The sequence below is a fragment of the Carettochelys insculpta genome, chromosome 12 (genome assembly GCF_033958435.1).
Source record: "Carettochelys insculpta isolate YL-2023 chromosome 12, ASM3395843v1, whole genome shotgun sequence".
In the NCBI taxonomy this organism is placed as follows: Eukaryota; Metazoa; Chordata; order Testudines; family Carettochelyidae; genus Carettochelys; species Carettochelys insculpta.
In genome coordinates, this window is record NC_134148.1 from 30,895,492 (window position 1) to 30,908,967 (window position 13,476).

Below are 13,476 nucleotides of genomic sequence, written 5' to 3' on the forward strand. Positions count from 1 at the left end.
TGCCACCGCACACAATCTCTGGCTCCAGGTAATCCCCCAGCCCTGGCCCTGCTCCAGGTAATTTCCCCCTCCAGTCCCTAGGATAGGTGAGGTGGCCACAGTGCAGTCCCTGAACACACATGGCCTGGGGCTCATTATCTCAAGGTGAGGCCTGTTGTACCTGTTTGCTGTGCCTCTCTGTGCAAAGAAGAAAGCACGGCTGCAAGCCGGGGGTGCTGGACATGACTCTGAAATCTCCCCCCATGCCCCCCCCCCACAACTGAAGTTCTGTTGTCAGATGAATTAGGGACCCTGAAATTTCCCAGATAATCTCTCATCCAGCGCTGGTCTAATTATGCCCAGGTGGGGAGCCAAGACCAAGTTGCTAGGGAGACCATGAGCTTTCCAAGGTGTGAGCTGGCAACCTGCCCATGCTCTCTGCGGCAGCAGCTACCTTCCGTCTGCACTCTCTGTCTCACGCACGTAGTAGCCCTGTGATCTGCATAATAAGCAAACACTTTGAGTGAAATCCTGGTCCTGGGCTCATGGCTAGACTCCCATTGACTTTAATGGGACCAGGATTTCACAGGTAGTTATTTTCTTCAGAAATAACAGAGAGGTAGCCGTGGTTGTCTGTCTCTTTGAGAACAAGACGTCCTATGGCACCTGGAGCATAAGCTTTTGTGGGTAAAGACCCGCTTCGTCAGATGCATCTGACAAAGCGGGTCTTTACCCAAGAAAGCCTATGCTCCAAAATATGTTAGTCTATAAGGTGCCACAGAACTTATCAGCTACGTCTACACTAGCCCAAATCTTCAAAACGGCCATGCAAATGGCCATTTCGAAGATTACTAATGAGGCGCTGAAATACATATTCAGCACCTCATTAGCATGCTGGTGGCTGCGGCTCTTTGAAATTGCCACAGTTCCTGGCCGCGCGGCTCGTCCAGACGGGGCACGTTTTTGCAAGGACCCCGGGAACTTCGAAATCCCCTTATTCCTATCAGCAGATACAAGGTTATCAGCAGACAGGAATAAGGGGATTTCAAAGTTGCTGGGGTCCTTTCGAAAAGGAGCCCTGTGTGGACGAGACGCGCAGCAGCAACATGCAGGAATTTCAAAGAGCCGCGGCCGCCAGCATCCTAACGAGGTGATGAATATGTATTTCAGCGCCTCATTAGTGATCTTCGAAATAGCCATTTGCATGGCCATTTTGAAGATTTGGGCTAGTGTAGACACAGTGATTGTTTCTTCAGAGACAGGACTCTTCCCTGCATTACTCACAAGAGAATGTGATTTCCACTCAGCCTCCTCTGCAGCTGTTTGTTGTGCCACCCTCAACCTCACTCATGGTTTGTTTGCACTTTCCCGCCTTGTAGCAAACAGGCTGCAATTAGCATTGGGGAGGTGAAATTGTAATGTTTCCAGATAAATCTTCTGCACTGCCCCTCTTGGAAAAGAGTCAAATCTAAGTGATGAGCAAAGGACCCAGTTTCAAACTAGTTTCCTCTCTCCTGCATGCACCTGGGCATGACAATAGCAGCTTTTAGTGCACCAGCAAGATATCCTGTTGATTTGGGTTCTTATGTCCTCGGAGCCTTGTGGTTAATGGTTATGGGTTAAACTGACACACTAAACTTCCACATCACATCAAACCAAAGCCAGGTATCTCTCTACTCACTGTATTAACATGGGCAAGAGAGGGTTATCTTAGCATGCCAAAACCATTGAAACTGAAGTATGAGTTAAATTTGAAGGGAAAACTGCAGTGGCTCATTAACTCTTTGTGCAATGTGAAGCAGTGGCTTAATCACTGATGTCTTTTAAAAAAAAATCTAGGGTGTATAAAGTGAACTATTTAAGGAAACAGCCCCAGCTCAAGGCTGGAAGTCTGCAGAGACAGGAACTGCAGCCAGAGCTAAAAAAGACTGCAGCTCTTCATTGCTCTTTCTAGACAAATTCTGTATCATTTTCAAGGCTTTTCTGAGTCTCCAGGCTCCCTCTGAATCTTCAGTCACTAGAGAAAGAAAATTGGGGGTCAGTGCAAGGCCATGCAGCTCTGATCTCTCTATCTTGAGAGATCTGTGTTTTAGGGAGTTTAACATCTAACACCATGTGCCAGTGAACAACGCCAAGGAACGTCTGAAAGTGACCCTCTTTTCCCCAAGGCTGAGTGGTTTGCAGAGAGTTTGGTAAATTCATTCATTCTAGCTTGCCACATTATAGAAGACGTCAGATGGTGAATAATCCACCTTTAGTTATGGGTAAACTGGTTGCCTCTGTCATATGGCAATGTTTGCACTCCCTGACTCAGCTGTCAGCAGGGAACAAGCACTTCTGGCCTGAACAGTGAATTCTTGTATCGACACCCAAATCCCTTTGTTGATGTGCAAACACAGGTGTTTGCACAAAAAGGGGGAGAGAAATGGCTCCTCTATGTGAACAAAAATCTGTTTGCACCAAACGTTTGTGCAAACTGGGTGCACACACACACACACACACACACACACACAAACAGCCCTCTCCATAAACTGTCCCTCCCCACCACTATTCAGTTATTTGGAAAACTGGATTTCTAACCACCCAAAAAACATAGCCCCCTTTTCTCACTACTGGGTTTTTCCTAGACAAATTATCATTTCGATAGCATCCCCTGGGACTCCGAAATTCCCCATTCATATAAATGGAGCTCTTGAATATTGGCAGGCATTTACAGCTGAAGCACCGAGCCTGCCTGGTTCCCTTCCACATATTCTGATTAAATTCATTTTTTTCTGCACTCATCTAATGTAGTCATCAAAATGACAGCAGTTTTCCTTTAAGCAAAGCATTTTTCTGGTAGATGGGAAGGGTGGGCAAAGAGGCAGCTTTGGAACACCAACCAGAGTGTATTTTAAATAAAATTATCCTACCAAATGTGTGTATGACTCATGTAATGATTAGCTTTGGGGAAATAAGGCTGAGCAAGCCTCCTGCCCCTTACAGAGCTCACTTCATTCTTACCACATTTGTTTTATATGAGCAATTCTGAGCAAACATTTCTCTTTAAAGCAGAAGAATAATTTGTGAGAAGCAGCACCCTTCTGCAACGTGAAGGCTGGGCTAGGGGGTGGGACACACTTCGCCCAAGACTAGGTATGAAGCAGCGTTCCCTCTCAGCTGGGCACTTGTGCAGCCACTCAGCAGAGTTAAAGGCAGCCCAGCTGATGAGCCAAGCACCCACACCTGCATGTCATTTCTAATGGAGGTGAATATAGCACATGCTTTGGTGCTTGTAAAAAAATCATTCTGAACATGGATGTAAAAAACTCCTCCCAGCACACAGAAAAGATTAGAGCAGTGGTTTCCAACCTTTTCACTAGTGTGGACCCCCCCAATCACCTCCCATACCACTCACAGAGGCTCAAAGATAATTCTAGCTACTATGTACACTTAAATGAAAAAGTAAACATTTATTTTTAAATTAAATACCTTCCAATAATGTTACCTGCTGTCCAAAAAAAATTGATTGCAACTTTGCAATTTATTTAACTTATAGTCTATGAACATTTTTACCTTTTATTTTTTCCTCATGGACACCCTGCAATACCCACCCAGACCCCTGGGTGGCCACGGACCCCAGGTTAGGAACCACTGGAACCTGGGTGTGGAGTCTCTTAAACATCATTTATGGCTTTGTTCTGTCCTTGAAGTAGAACTACTGAAAATACTTAGCACTTTTGGGCCCTTATCTTCAGAACATGCAATGGGCCTGACAGGAGATGATCATGCATTGCATGAGGCCCATTGTCCATTGCTAATATGGAGGTGTGAATATCAAGAGTGGAGAAACTGCTTTATAGCAGGTAGGGCTAGTTCAGTGGTTTGAGCATTGGCCTGCTAAACTGAGAGCTGTGAGCTCAATCCTTGAGGAGACCATTTAGGGATTAGGGCAAATCGATGTCAGGGATGGTGCTTAGCCCTGCCAAAAGGGCAGGGCTATGGACTAGATGACCTTCCAGTTCTAGGAGATGCATATCTCCCATTATATTTACAATATTTTTTATTTTAAAATGCCAGGAGATTTCTACTGCAGTCACATTCCTGCAGCCAGTGGATTCCCCAATTGCCTATGGATGTATATCGCACACCCTGAGGGAATGGAAAGCCAGAATAAAACAGGGAAAAGGGGGACTGTAAAACCAGGCACTGACAGCTGTAGGATCTGAAGCTAAATTGATTCATTTGTTCTTACCTTACTCAATTTAAAGGAGCTAATGTTCCTCTAACATTGGAAGCACAAGGCTTTAGCTGTCACCCTCTTTAACTCAGGCTAGGTCTGCACTGCTGTGGCAGATCCACCCATTGAGGGTCAATCTTCTGGGGTTTGTTTCACACATGTGCAAAATGGCACCTTCCAGGGTCAAAGTCAACCCCAAACACCTCACGAGTGGCAAGGATTACAGCAGGTCGGTAGCAGAAATGCTCCCAGTGACCGTCTTCCGTGTAAACGGACATTAAAGTTGACCACCGATCAGTCAATTTTAGCTCCACAATTGATGTAGCTAAAATTGCATATCAGCAGTTGGCTGCTATGTCTAGTATCGACATAGCCTAACAAGAGTCACCACTGCTGCTTTCCAGCAATTGAGAAGTACTAAATATAGGATGACTTTCTGCTACTGCAGCCCAATCAAAAGATCCTTCAAAATAGCTGATAACTACAGCTGTCTCTCTCTCCCCCTCTGCCCCCTTATAATGTCTCAGTAAGGGAAACACACCAGAAACTAGTGTAGTATTTATGTCTGAGGCTAAGAAAGTGGCAGGCAAGGGAATCCTTTCCCAAGGAAGCTTCAGAAAACAGGAGGACAGCTGTATGGGGTATTCTTCCCCTCCAAAGGGGGGAAAATTCACTGTAAAGCTGTCTTGGGAAGTGAACCAGATCCTTGGTGTTTTGGATGGTGCACACAGCAAGAGGCATTCACGGCAGATGAGCTCAGAGGCAGGGAATTCCCTCTCGAGGATCCCACCTTTGAATGGCATTTTAAGCTAAGGTTGTCACTGAATTGGTCCCTACAGCAAAAGGGACTTGTCAGAAGAGACTCATTTGCAGTCAGGTTTTATATTCTGTGCCGGGATTGGTCTCTGTTAAATCCTCTGAAATCTCACTTTTTACCACACCATATAATATCAGATCCTGACCTCTTTGCAACAAGAGGCCACAGTGACCCACTCAACACAGGGATACACGAGGTAAGTTTCAGTCTGACACACATTCCACAAATAATTCATTTTAAACCTCTAGCATCAGACTATACAGAACACTTTCTGGAGAGAAATACAGAGCTGAGGCTATCTGATCAAGCAGGTCTTTGTCCACAAAAGCTTATGCTCCAAAATATTTGTTAGTCTATAAGGTGCCATAGGACTTTTTGTTGCTTTTTGCAGGTTTGTTTGTTCACCTCAACGCTGTGGCTCCGGCAAGGAGCCCCTCATTCTTCAGGCTATGAAGTTGGTTTCTGAACTTCCTCCAGTTTTATCATTTCAGTGGGATCTGGTTAGAAAACCAAGGTGGGAACTGAACGAGGGAAACCTCACCCAGCCTCTCGGTGCCGGTGAGATGGCACAGTCAGGAAATCCATATCATGGAACTTTCAGTGGGAGCATCCTCAAAGCCAAGGCTAGAATCTTTTGTCCTACTGAGCTGTGGAGACTGTTGAGAAGCATGCCACTGGCCACAAGACCCCACAGCTGGACTATCTGCTTGGCCTGTGACTACAGACAACGTAGAGAGGTGGGCTTCTCTTCAGACCCAGCATTGCTGAGCAGAAGGGAGGCAGATCCTAGGCCAGATGGCTGTTTCCCACCCTTATATTCCAACTACCCCAGAAGATGACAAAAGCAGCGACAGAAAGACGAAGGAAGCCATCAGCCACAGGGCAATACACGTGGTTAGACTAGAAGCACGTAAGATCTCTGTCCATCCTGGTACCCCCTTCACCACCCACAAATCTTATTTCCCCCCAAACAATTAAACAGTTGGGAAGAAAGAGAGCAAGAGTCAAGTGCCCTTAGCACAGAACACTCAATACCATGATTGTCACTGGCCCACTGAGGCCATGCTATGAATTGGCCTTAGGACACGGCCTCTAGGCAGAGCTTTCTAACTGGCATTGGCTGAGTAAGACACAGTTCACTGATTCCTGCTGTTACAGTGACAAGGCACCAGGCAGAGCAGTTCCAAGATCGCTGCACTTGGAAAGAGTGAAAGTTACTTAGCCTTGCGCAGAACACAACCACCTGAGGCAGGTCAGAATGGAGGTTAATGCACTGCCTGGGATTTCCTGATGGTTAATTCAGAGTCCCCCACCAAGGAGAGTTTAGCTCTTGCGCTGCCAGAGAAGCATTTACCCTTTTAAACCGTACAGCCAATTGCTATCACAGACATCAGATTGGAAGCATTTCCTATGCCTCTGATCCTTTCATTCCACCCAGGAAGAGTCAGTGATGCAAGCCCAGAGCTCAGCAGTATACATACAAAGGTCATATCACTTAAAACAGCCACGCGAAGGCAGGTTGGGGCAGAGAGGAGTGCATGTCACATTGCTATACAGCAGCATAGTGTCAGCCTTTGACGGAACCTGCTGGGTGGCTGTCCACTGCAACATTTTAAATGCAGTTGCCCATTAATTCAATGTCAAATGGATTAGCAGGCAGGGTCAGCCCTCCCCTGCATGGCACTAGCGCTGCGTATGCTGCAAGGAGTGGAACATTTCCCTCATGGGGCGGAAGGTGGAGCTTTCTCCCATATTTAAGTGGGTATAAGGACAGCTTCTCTCGAGCAGCTCCAAATCTCCTAGGTAGCCAAAGAAGATCCCAAATACAGACCCTAGCACGAACACCCAGAGACTGTGGTGAAGCCCCGTCATCTCTGTATTTAAAGTCCCAGAGTTTTAAACAGCTCAAAGAAAAGATGGTCTGAGCACACCAGACAGGGCGAGATGACATCCATCCTATTAAAGTGCTGTGGGACAGAAGGGCCAGCCCAGGGAAGAATCCTAGAGTCTGCCCAGGTGGTTTACACATGACCATAATTACAGGAGCACATGTGGGGAGTACTGAAAGAAGCCAGGCATGTCACACCATTTAATTCAGGAGCCACAGGCTGTGCACAAAAGGCCCCCAGTCTGCTTTCTGTCAAGTCAAACCCACTGGGAAGCTGCCTAAATACCAGGACATGGCACTTGATCCAGACATGGGTATCAGGGCTCCATTGCTGGTTGCAGGAGAGGCACACCCATGTTACTGCTGTCCTGGCAGCCTGGGGAGCACAAAAAACAGATGAGAGCCACCTTGGTCTGCCACCAGCCTCGCACTTGGGATGGAGGTGGAACTGAGAATCAGGGCTTAAGATTCTTGTGGGGCCCCAGAGCTGAGGCACCACTCTGAGCCCAAACACCTACACTGCTGTTCTACAGCCCCAAGAACCCGAGTAGGCAAACACAAGCAGCCACTTGTGTCTTACTGCAGTGTAGAAATGCTGCAAGTATCATCTCTGGTCTAAGGACTAAGAACTCCTGCAGCCCAGCAATGTCAGTCACATTTTGGCCCTTTCATTGAGAAATACCTGGCAGCAGACTTCCTTTGCCATAGGTCTAGGGGCCTTTCAGCAGAGCTCTAAAGATGGAAATTACTACCTGCAGCACTCTAGCCAAGCTAATCTGTGGTGGCAATTAGGGAGGACGTAGGGAACCAGGGCCCAGAACTATTCTTAAGCCAATAGCACTCCATGCCCTGGGAAGGCCTGAACCGACTGCCCTGCTACCCCTGCCTCCTTCTGCAGCTACTAGACAACCAAGACGCCCTGCATCATGCATGGCCAACCAAGGCACCAACGCAGGCTCCACAGCAATCAACTGAAGGCAGAGGCACGCTTCGCGTGTCATCTCATCCGACCTCCCTCGCGTTCTAACAGGGGAAGGGCACTAAAGGGCACTGGCAGGTGAGAAAAGGGGAAGGGGAATTTGTTTCCTTCTCTTACTAACACTGCAAGATAACGAACCCGAGAGAGTCTTAAATTTTTTCACCCTGCATTTGTTCTCTGTCCAGCACGACCCAGGCAGTTGGGTTGAGCATTGTCATTTTCAAGCTCCCATTCACCACCCCTCAGAACAGAGCCAACGCAGCAGGGTGAAAGCTTCAGTAGGTGCCCGCAGCTGCTTTCAGCTTAAAAGCTGAATGTGCGAAAACCTCTCTGCTAGGAGAAAAGCCCTTGAGGAGAAGATGGAGCATTTCATTTGCAGTCTACATTCAGGTCCTCAGGCCAGTACTGGTCCTCCATGTAGTGGTCACTGTCTGTGCAGCTGTCTGTAGGAGTTCTAGGGGGACTGGTGGGAAGGGTGCTGGCAAGCTCCTGCTCCCACTGGACCTCCACCAGTTGGTAAAGCTCCATAGAAGTCCGAGCATCTTCCACTGACGAGTGTCCCTTCCGGCCAACCTGAGAGCAAAGAGAAGAGGCCGTGCCAGAGTAGAGGGGTTGGTGAAGGCCCCAAACACCATGTATTCACCAGAGCGACGGCAAGTTTTGTTGGATCAGATTATGCTGGGCTTGAGCCCACCAAGGTCTCTGCCTTGCAGTCAAGCTCAGTCTATTTAAAATATTATGATGATGGAGGACTCACAGTGTCTGTGGCCCACATGCTCAGGTGTATTGAAATACCTGAGGATTTGACCCTGTGTGCTCCAAACACGTTTAATGGATTTACCCTCCCACCCCCATGGTGCAGGAGAGTTAGGTCATCCTCTGTTTACTGATGGTGAACAGAGGGACAGAAACTAAACGGCTTGCCCAAGGCCAGGCAGGCTGTGGTGAAGCAGGGAAATGAACCTGAATCTCTCACAGCCCCAAACAAACAAAAACAAGAGACCAGTCCTGTAGCACTTTAAAGACTAAACAAAAGAATTTATTAGGTGACGAGCTTTCTTGGGACAGACTCACTTTTTCAGATCCCAATTAGCACCTTAACCACTAGACCCCGCCTCACACATGCAGACACTACTGTCCATGTGGTCTCCCAGAGGGGTCTGCCCACACAAATCCAATTGCACCATAGCCATGTAAGCAATGGAGGAGCTAAGAACTCCTCAAATCCTGCTTTCCAGTCCCTGGTAGCCCCTTACCTGAATCTGTTTGTGGAGCAGCTGCCTTGCCAGGCTCTTGAGAGAGGCACTGACTTTCACAGGGAGCCCTGCCTTCCGGTTCAGCAAAGGGATTCGACTGGTGTCTCGAGTCCGGCTTCTGGGGTGAAAATATTTCAGGGCGTGGAAGTCATTGTGGATGGCATGTCCCACCACAATCTTGTCTTTCAAGATCTTCAGGATCTGGAAGGGTCCGAAGTGGTTAGCTGGGCAGCACAGCAGGAGTAAGAGAGGGATTTAAGAATCCTTCTTTGCATTGACTTTGGTTTCTCCAGGCCATGAATGGCTATTAGCCAGGATGGGCACGGATGGTGTCCCTAGCCTCTGTTTGCAAGAGGCTGGAAATGGGCGACAGGGAATTGATCACTTGATGACTACCTGTTCCGTTTATTCCCTCTGGGGCACCTGGCATTGGCCACTGTTGGAAGGCAGGATACTGGTCTTGATGGGCCTATGGTCTGACCCAGCATGGCTGTTCTTATGTCTAACCCCACAACTAGTCATCTCTCTCTGGGGTCACAGATCCCATTGCCACAACTATGCAACCACAGGCAGTGAAGAAGCAAGGCTACATTTCCCAGAGAAGCCCAGTTCCTAAGCATCCTCTGGTTTCAGGCCAGGCTGGAAACCTTGGGAAGGGGGAAAAAGAGCAGGGGGATGGGGAAGGCATCCAGGCACAGAAGCTCTCACTTCAAGGCTGATGCCCAGTCAACCAGCTTCAGAACAGGGATTAGAAACTAGGAGTTCCTGGCTCCTAATCCTATGTGTATGTCTCTACACCATGCTGCTTTGCAAATACCCTCTGGGAAAGCCTGGGAGGAGAGGGGTATAAGTGACAGATTCTGTCTGCATGTCACTGCCAGTTGGTCTTCGAACAGCAACACCCTTGAATCTCAGCAGACCAGTGCCTGGACAGGCACGGTGTTTATCCTCTCTGTGGGAAGCTTTGTTCAGTCTATATGGGTAGGCCCACTACTCCACTTGCTTACCTCTCTCTGTGCAACACCGAATGGGATAGCGTTCCGCATGTGTTGCTTGGTGATCCCACTCCAGCGAGTCCTGTAATCCACAATGGGAAGCTCTGGCCGGATGTATTTATCATAGATTACGTCTCCATTGTAGCTGACCACCGTGCATCGCGCCAGCTCGCTCAGCTTCCCGCCAGGGCCTGTGCCCACCATCTCACAATCAATGGCCACGCATTTCCCAGGTCTCTGCAGTGAATGGGACAAGGAAGCTCTTCCGGAGTTGGAGCTGCCAGGCAAAGCTAATCTGTTCTCGGAGTCTTGGGAGAGGGAGCAATGCCCAGCGGTACCCTCTGGAGGCAGCAGCAGAACCTGCTTGAGCTTCGGGAGCTTTACATGGACTTTCCCCATAGATGGATTGCTCCCGAGAGAGACAGCCTCACTGGTTGGCTGGCCACATCGACTGGCTTCCCCATTTACAGTATCCTCCTTAGCTGGCCCAAATGCCATTGGTTGAGCCCCACGTCCCAGTTTGGGTCTCAACAGCCCCCTCTGCTCAAGCAGAGCCCTGCGCTCCATAAACCGCTGGTGCTTCCGACTCTTCTTTTTATTCTGGCTCGGCAGCAAGTCATAGTCTTCCACATCTGCCCAGGAAGCCAAGTGGGCTTTGGAGCGAGGGCAGCACAGATCCCGTCTAGAGTTGGAGTACCCATCAGCCCCCACCTGTACCACCTCACAGGCCTTCACTGTGCTCACAACACCTGGTGTTAAACCCAGGCCAGAAGGCATCCTGCCAAAGAACACCATAACAAAGGGTTAGTCAGTGGCTGGTACAGAGCTAGTCCTTGCATGGACTCGAGAGGGACTATTCTGTTCTGGGCTGCCAACTTTCTAATCACACAAAACCAAACACCCCTGCCCTGTCCCAAGGCCTCATTTTTGCTAGTGCCTCCCTCCATCACTCAGGCTTGCTTATCCTCGCTTGGTTTCAGTGGGCTGAGGCAAGAAGTTGGAGTGCAGGGGTGAGGGCTCTGGGGTGGGCCTTGGGATGAGGGGTTTAGGGGCATGTGTACATGTGCAGGCTCTGGGAGGGAGTCTGGGTGCCGGGAGAGACTCTGGGCTGGGGCAGGGGGGTGTGGGGCAGGAGGGAGTTTGGGTTCCTGGCAGCACTTACGGTGACTCTCAGGAAGCAGATATCAGGTCCCTGCAACTCCTAGGCACAAGGAGCTGCTGTACAATGTCCTTGCGCCACCCCTTGCTTCAACTGCTTCTGGCCAATGGGAGCTACAGATCTAACATTTGGGACCCCCCCCACCCTGTCACTACAGGGCACAGGACCTGGCACCGACTTCCAGGAGCCACAAAGAGCCAGGCAGATACGCAGCCTGCCTTGGTCCCAGGCCCCCACTGCCCCACCAACCAGCCCGTGAACTGCCCAGTCAGCAGTGCCAATTGCAGCCCTTTCTGACCACGTGTTCCAGTAGAAACCCAGGCAACTAATAACTCTCAGTGCCAATAAAGCTCAGGCAGGCACATCATACACTATCACACAAATTCTTGTGGAAGGTAGGTCAGTCCCACCATATTAAGAGAGACCAGGCGAGTGAGGCAATATATTTTCTGAGCCCAACTTCTGAGGGTGGCAGAGCAAAGCTTGCAAGCTGCGCAGAGCTCTGCTATGAGTCACAGCGCTTCTTTTCCACAGCTGGGCAGTCAGTCAGGCCTTGTTGGGGTAAAGCGGGGACCTATGGGCCAGAGCATAGGTACAGCCTGCAGCAGTCATAACTCGGGCCGGGGGAGGAGGGAAGAGCAGTAGCCCCCTAGGCATAGATATCTCCTCACGCGGCCGGGGAAGCGAGCTGGCACGACTACGACTGGCGCTTAGCTCAACCCACTAACTGGGCTCCGCGGTGCCAGCTCTACTCTGGCCAGAGGCCTGGGACGGAAGAGCTAAACTAGGAACAACAGGAGAGAGACCATATACTTACGAGCACTTCTGCCCCTCCCCCCACCTGTGGCCCCATCCTCCCTGGGTCCCTCCACTGGGCCGTCACCCCCCGCGTCCCTGGCAGACCCCCCGCACCTCTTACCCAGCGAGCCGACTCCCCACACGTGGCTTCCCCGGAAGCAGCTGCTGCAATGGCTCCCACATGCCCGGGCAAGTCCTACCGGAACGCTCCGCCCCCCTTCGCTTATTGGCTCATCGGGGCCAAGGGGGCCGGATGCGATTTGCATGAAGGGCGGGATCGGGTTGTTCGCTGCTGGGGTTTTCCCGGCGCATGGGACCTGTTCTCCGAGCGCCCTTTCCTGGCGCCTCCCGCCGGCGGAGCGCATCTTTCGGACCCGGCAGCCCCTTGTGCCTGGGAGCCCTGCGGCCCAGGCCTAGCTGCGAGAGGGTGATACTGACCCACGCATGCGGCACGCCTGCAGGAAGGAGAGACCTCGATCCCCAGGGGCTCCCCACACGCAGCAGGGTGGGCGCTGCTCCTTGTGGCGGAGAGGAGGGGGCGCACTGGGGTAAGGACTCTCATTTCCTTTGGTGGCAGAGTGAAGCTCTGGGGAGAGTCCAAAAGAGAGCTCACATCTCTGCCCAGGCCTGGTGCTCAGCCTGAAGGGGCTGGAACTGGGGGTGGGCGTGTTGCTGGAGCACCCGCCTCTTGAAGTGGTTTCCATGAGACACAGGGTTTCCTCCTGCCCCCAAACACACACACATTGTTCCAACACCCTTGTTACTGTCCTTGTTACAGCATCACCCAGGGCCAACGGTTGGTTGCTTTACTCTAGGTAGGGCTACCGCCTCGGAGGTGCAAAAGCCTGGGCCCTCGCGGATGATCAGGCCGGCTGACCTGGGGGCTGTGGGGGGCTGTTACCCCTGGGCCCAGTGTTTCAAAGGGCCGGCAGCTCCAGATACCACTGATGCTATTTTGACAGCAGTGGAGGCCAGAACTCTGGGGGCGGGAGGGGAAGGACAGCACCGCCCCCTGTGCCGTGCTAAGGGCTAACTGCTGTAAGCCCCACCCCTTCCAGCCTTGGCCCCGCCCCTCCCGGGGCGTGGACGGGGGGTCCCCTCCCACCATGGCGGTTGGCACCACGGTGGATGATTGTGAGCCTAGACGCAGCCTCACACGTCCCAGGACTGCACCACCTGGACTGCACTGAGCAGCCTCACACGTCCCAGGACAGCCAGCTCAGAAAAGAGATCACACCGGGGAACCGGGATGGGTGGCAGTCACAGGGCGCGGTGCTGCACAGGCACAGAATAGGATGAGGGAACCTGCTGGCTCAATCAGGGCTGTACCCAGGGGGTACGTGGCCTCGGGCAATCTCCCAGGCCCCGGGCCCCAGGCATGGGGCT

General features: G+C 50.9%; 1 protein-coding gene across 1 annotated transcript; it reads right to left on the reverse strand.

Annotated features, from left to right (window-relative positions):
* Positions 1-2,971: 2,971 nt before the first annotated feature.
* On the reverse strand, positions 2,972-12,242 carry LOC142019825 (apoptosis-enhancing nuclease-like). The gene is made up of 4 exons (XM_075007130.1): positions 12,212-12,242; positions 10,146-10,911; positions 9,139-9,339; positions 2,972-8,455 (listed from the first exon to the last, which is right to left on the reverse strand). The coding sequence occupies exons 2-4, from the start codon at positions 10,908-10,910 to the stop codon at positions 8,252-8,254; spliced, it is 1,170 nt and encodes a 389-aa protein (XP_074863231.1). The 5' UTR covers position 10,911; positions 12,212-12,242; the 3' UTR covers positions 2,972-8,251.
* Positions 12,243-13,476: the final 1,234 nt, after the last annotated feature.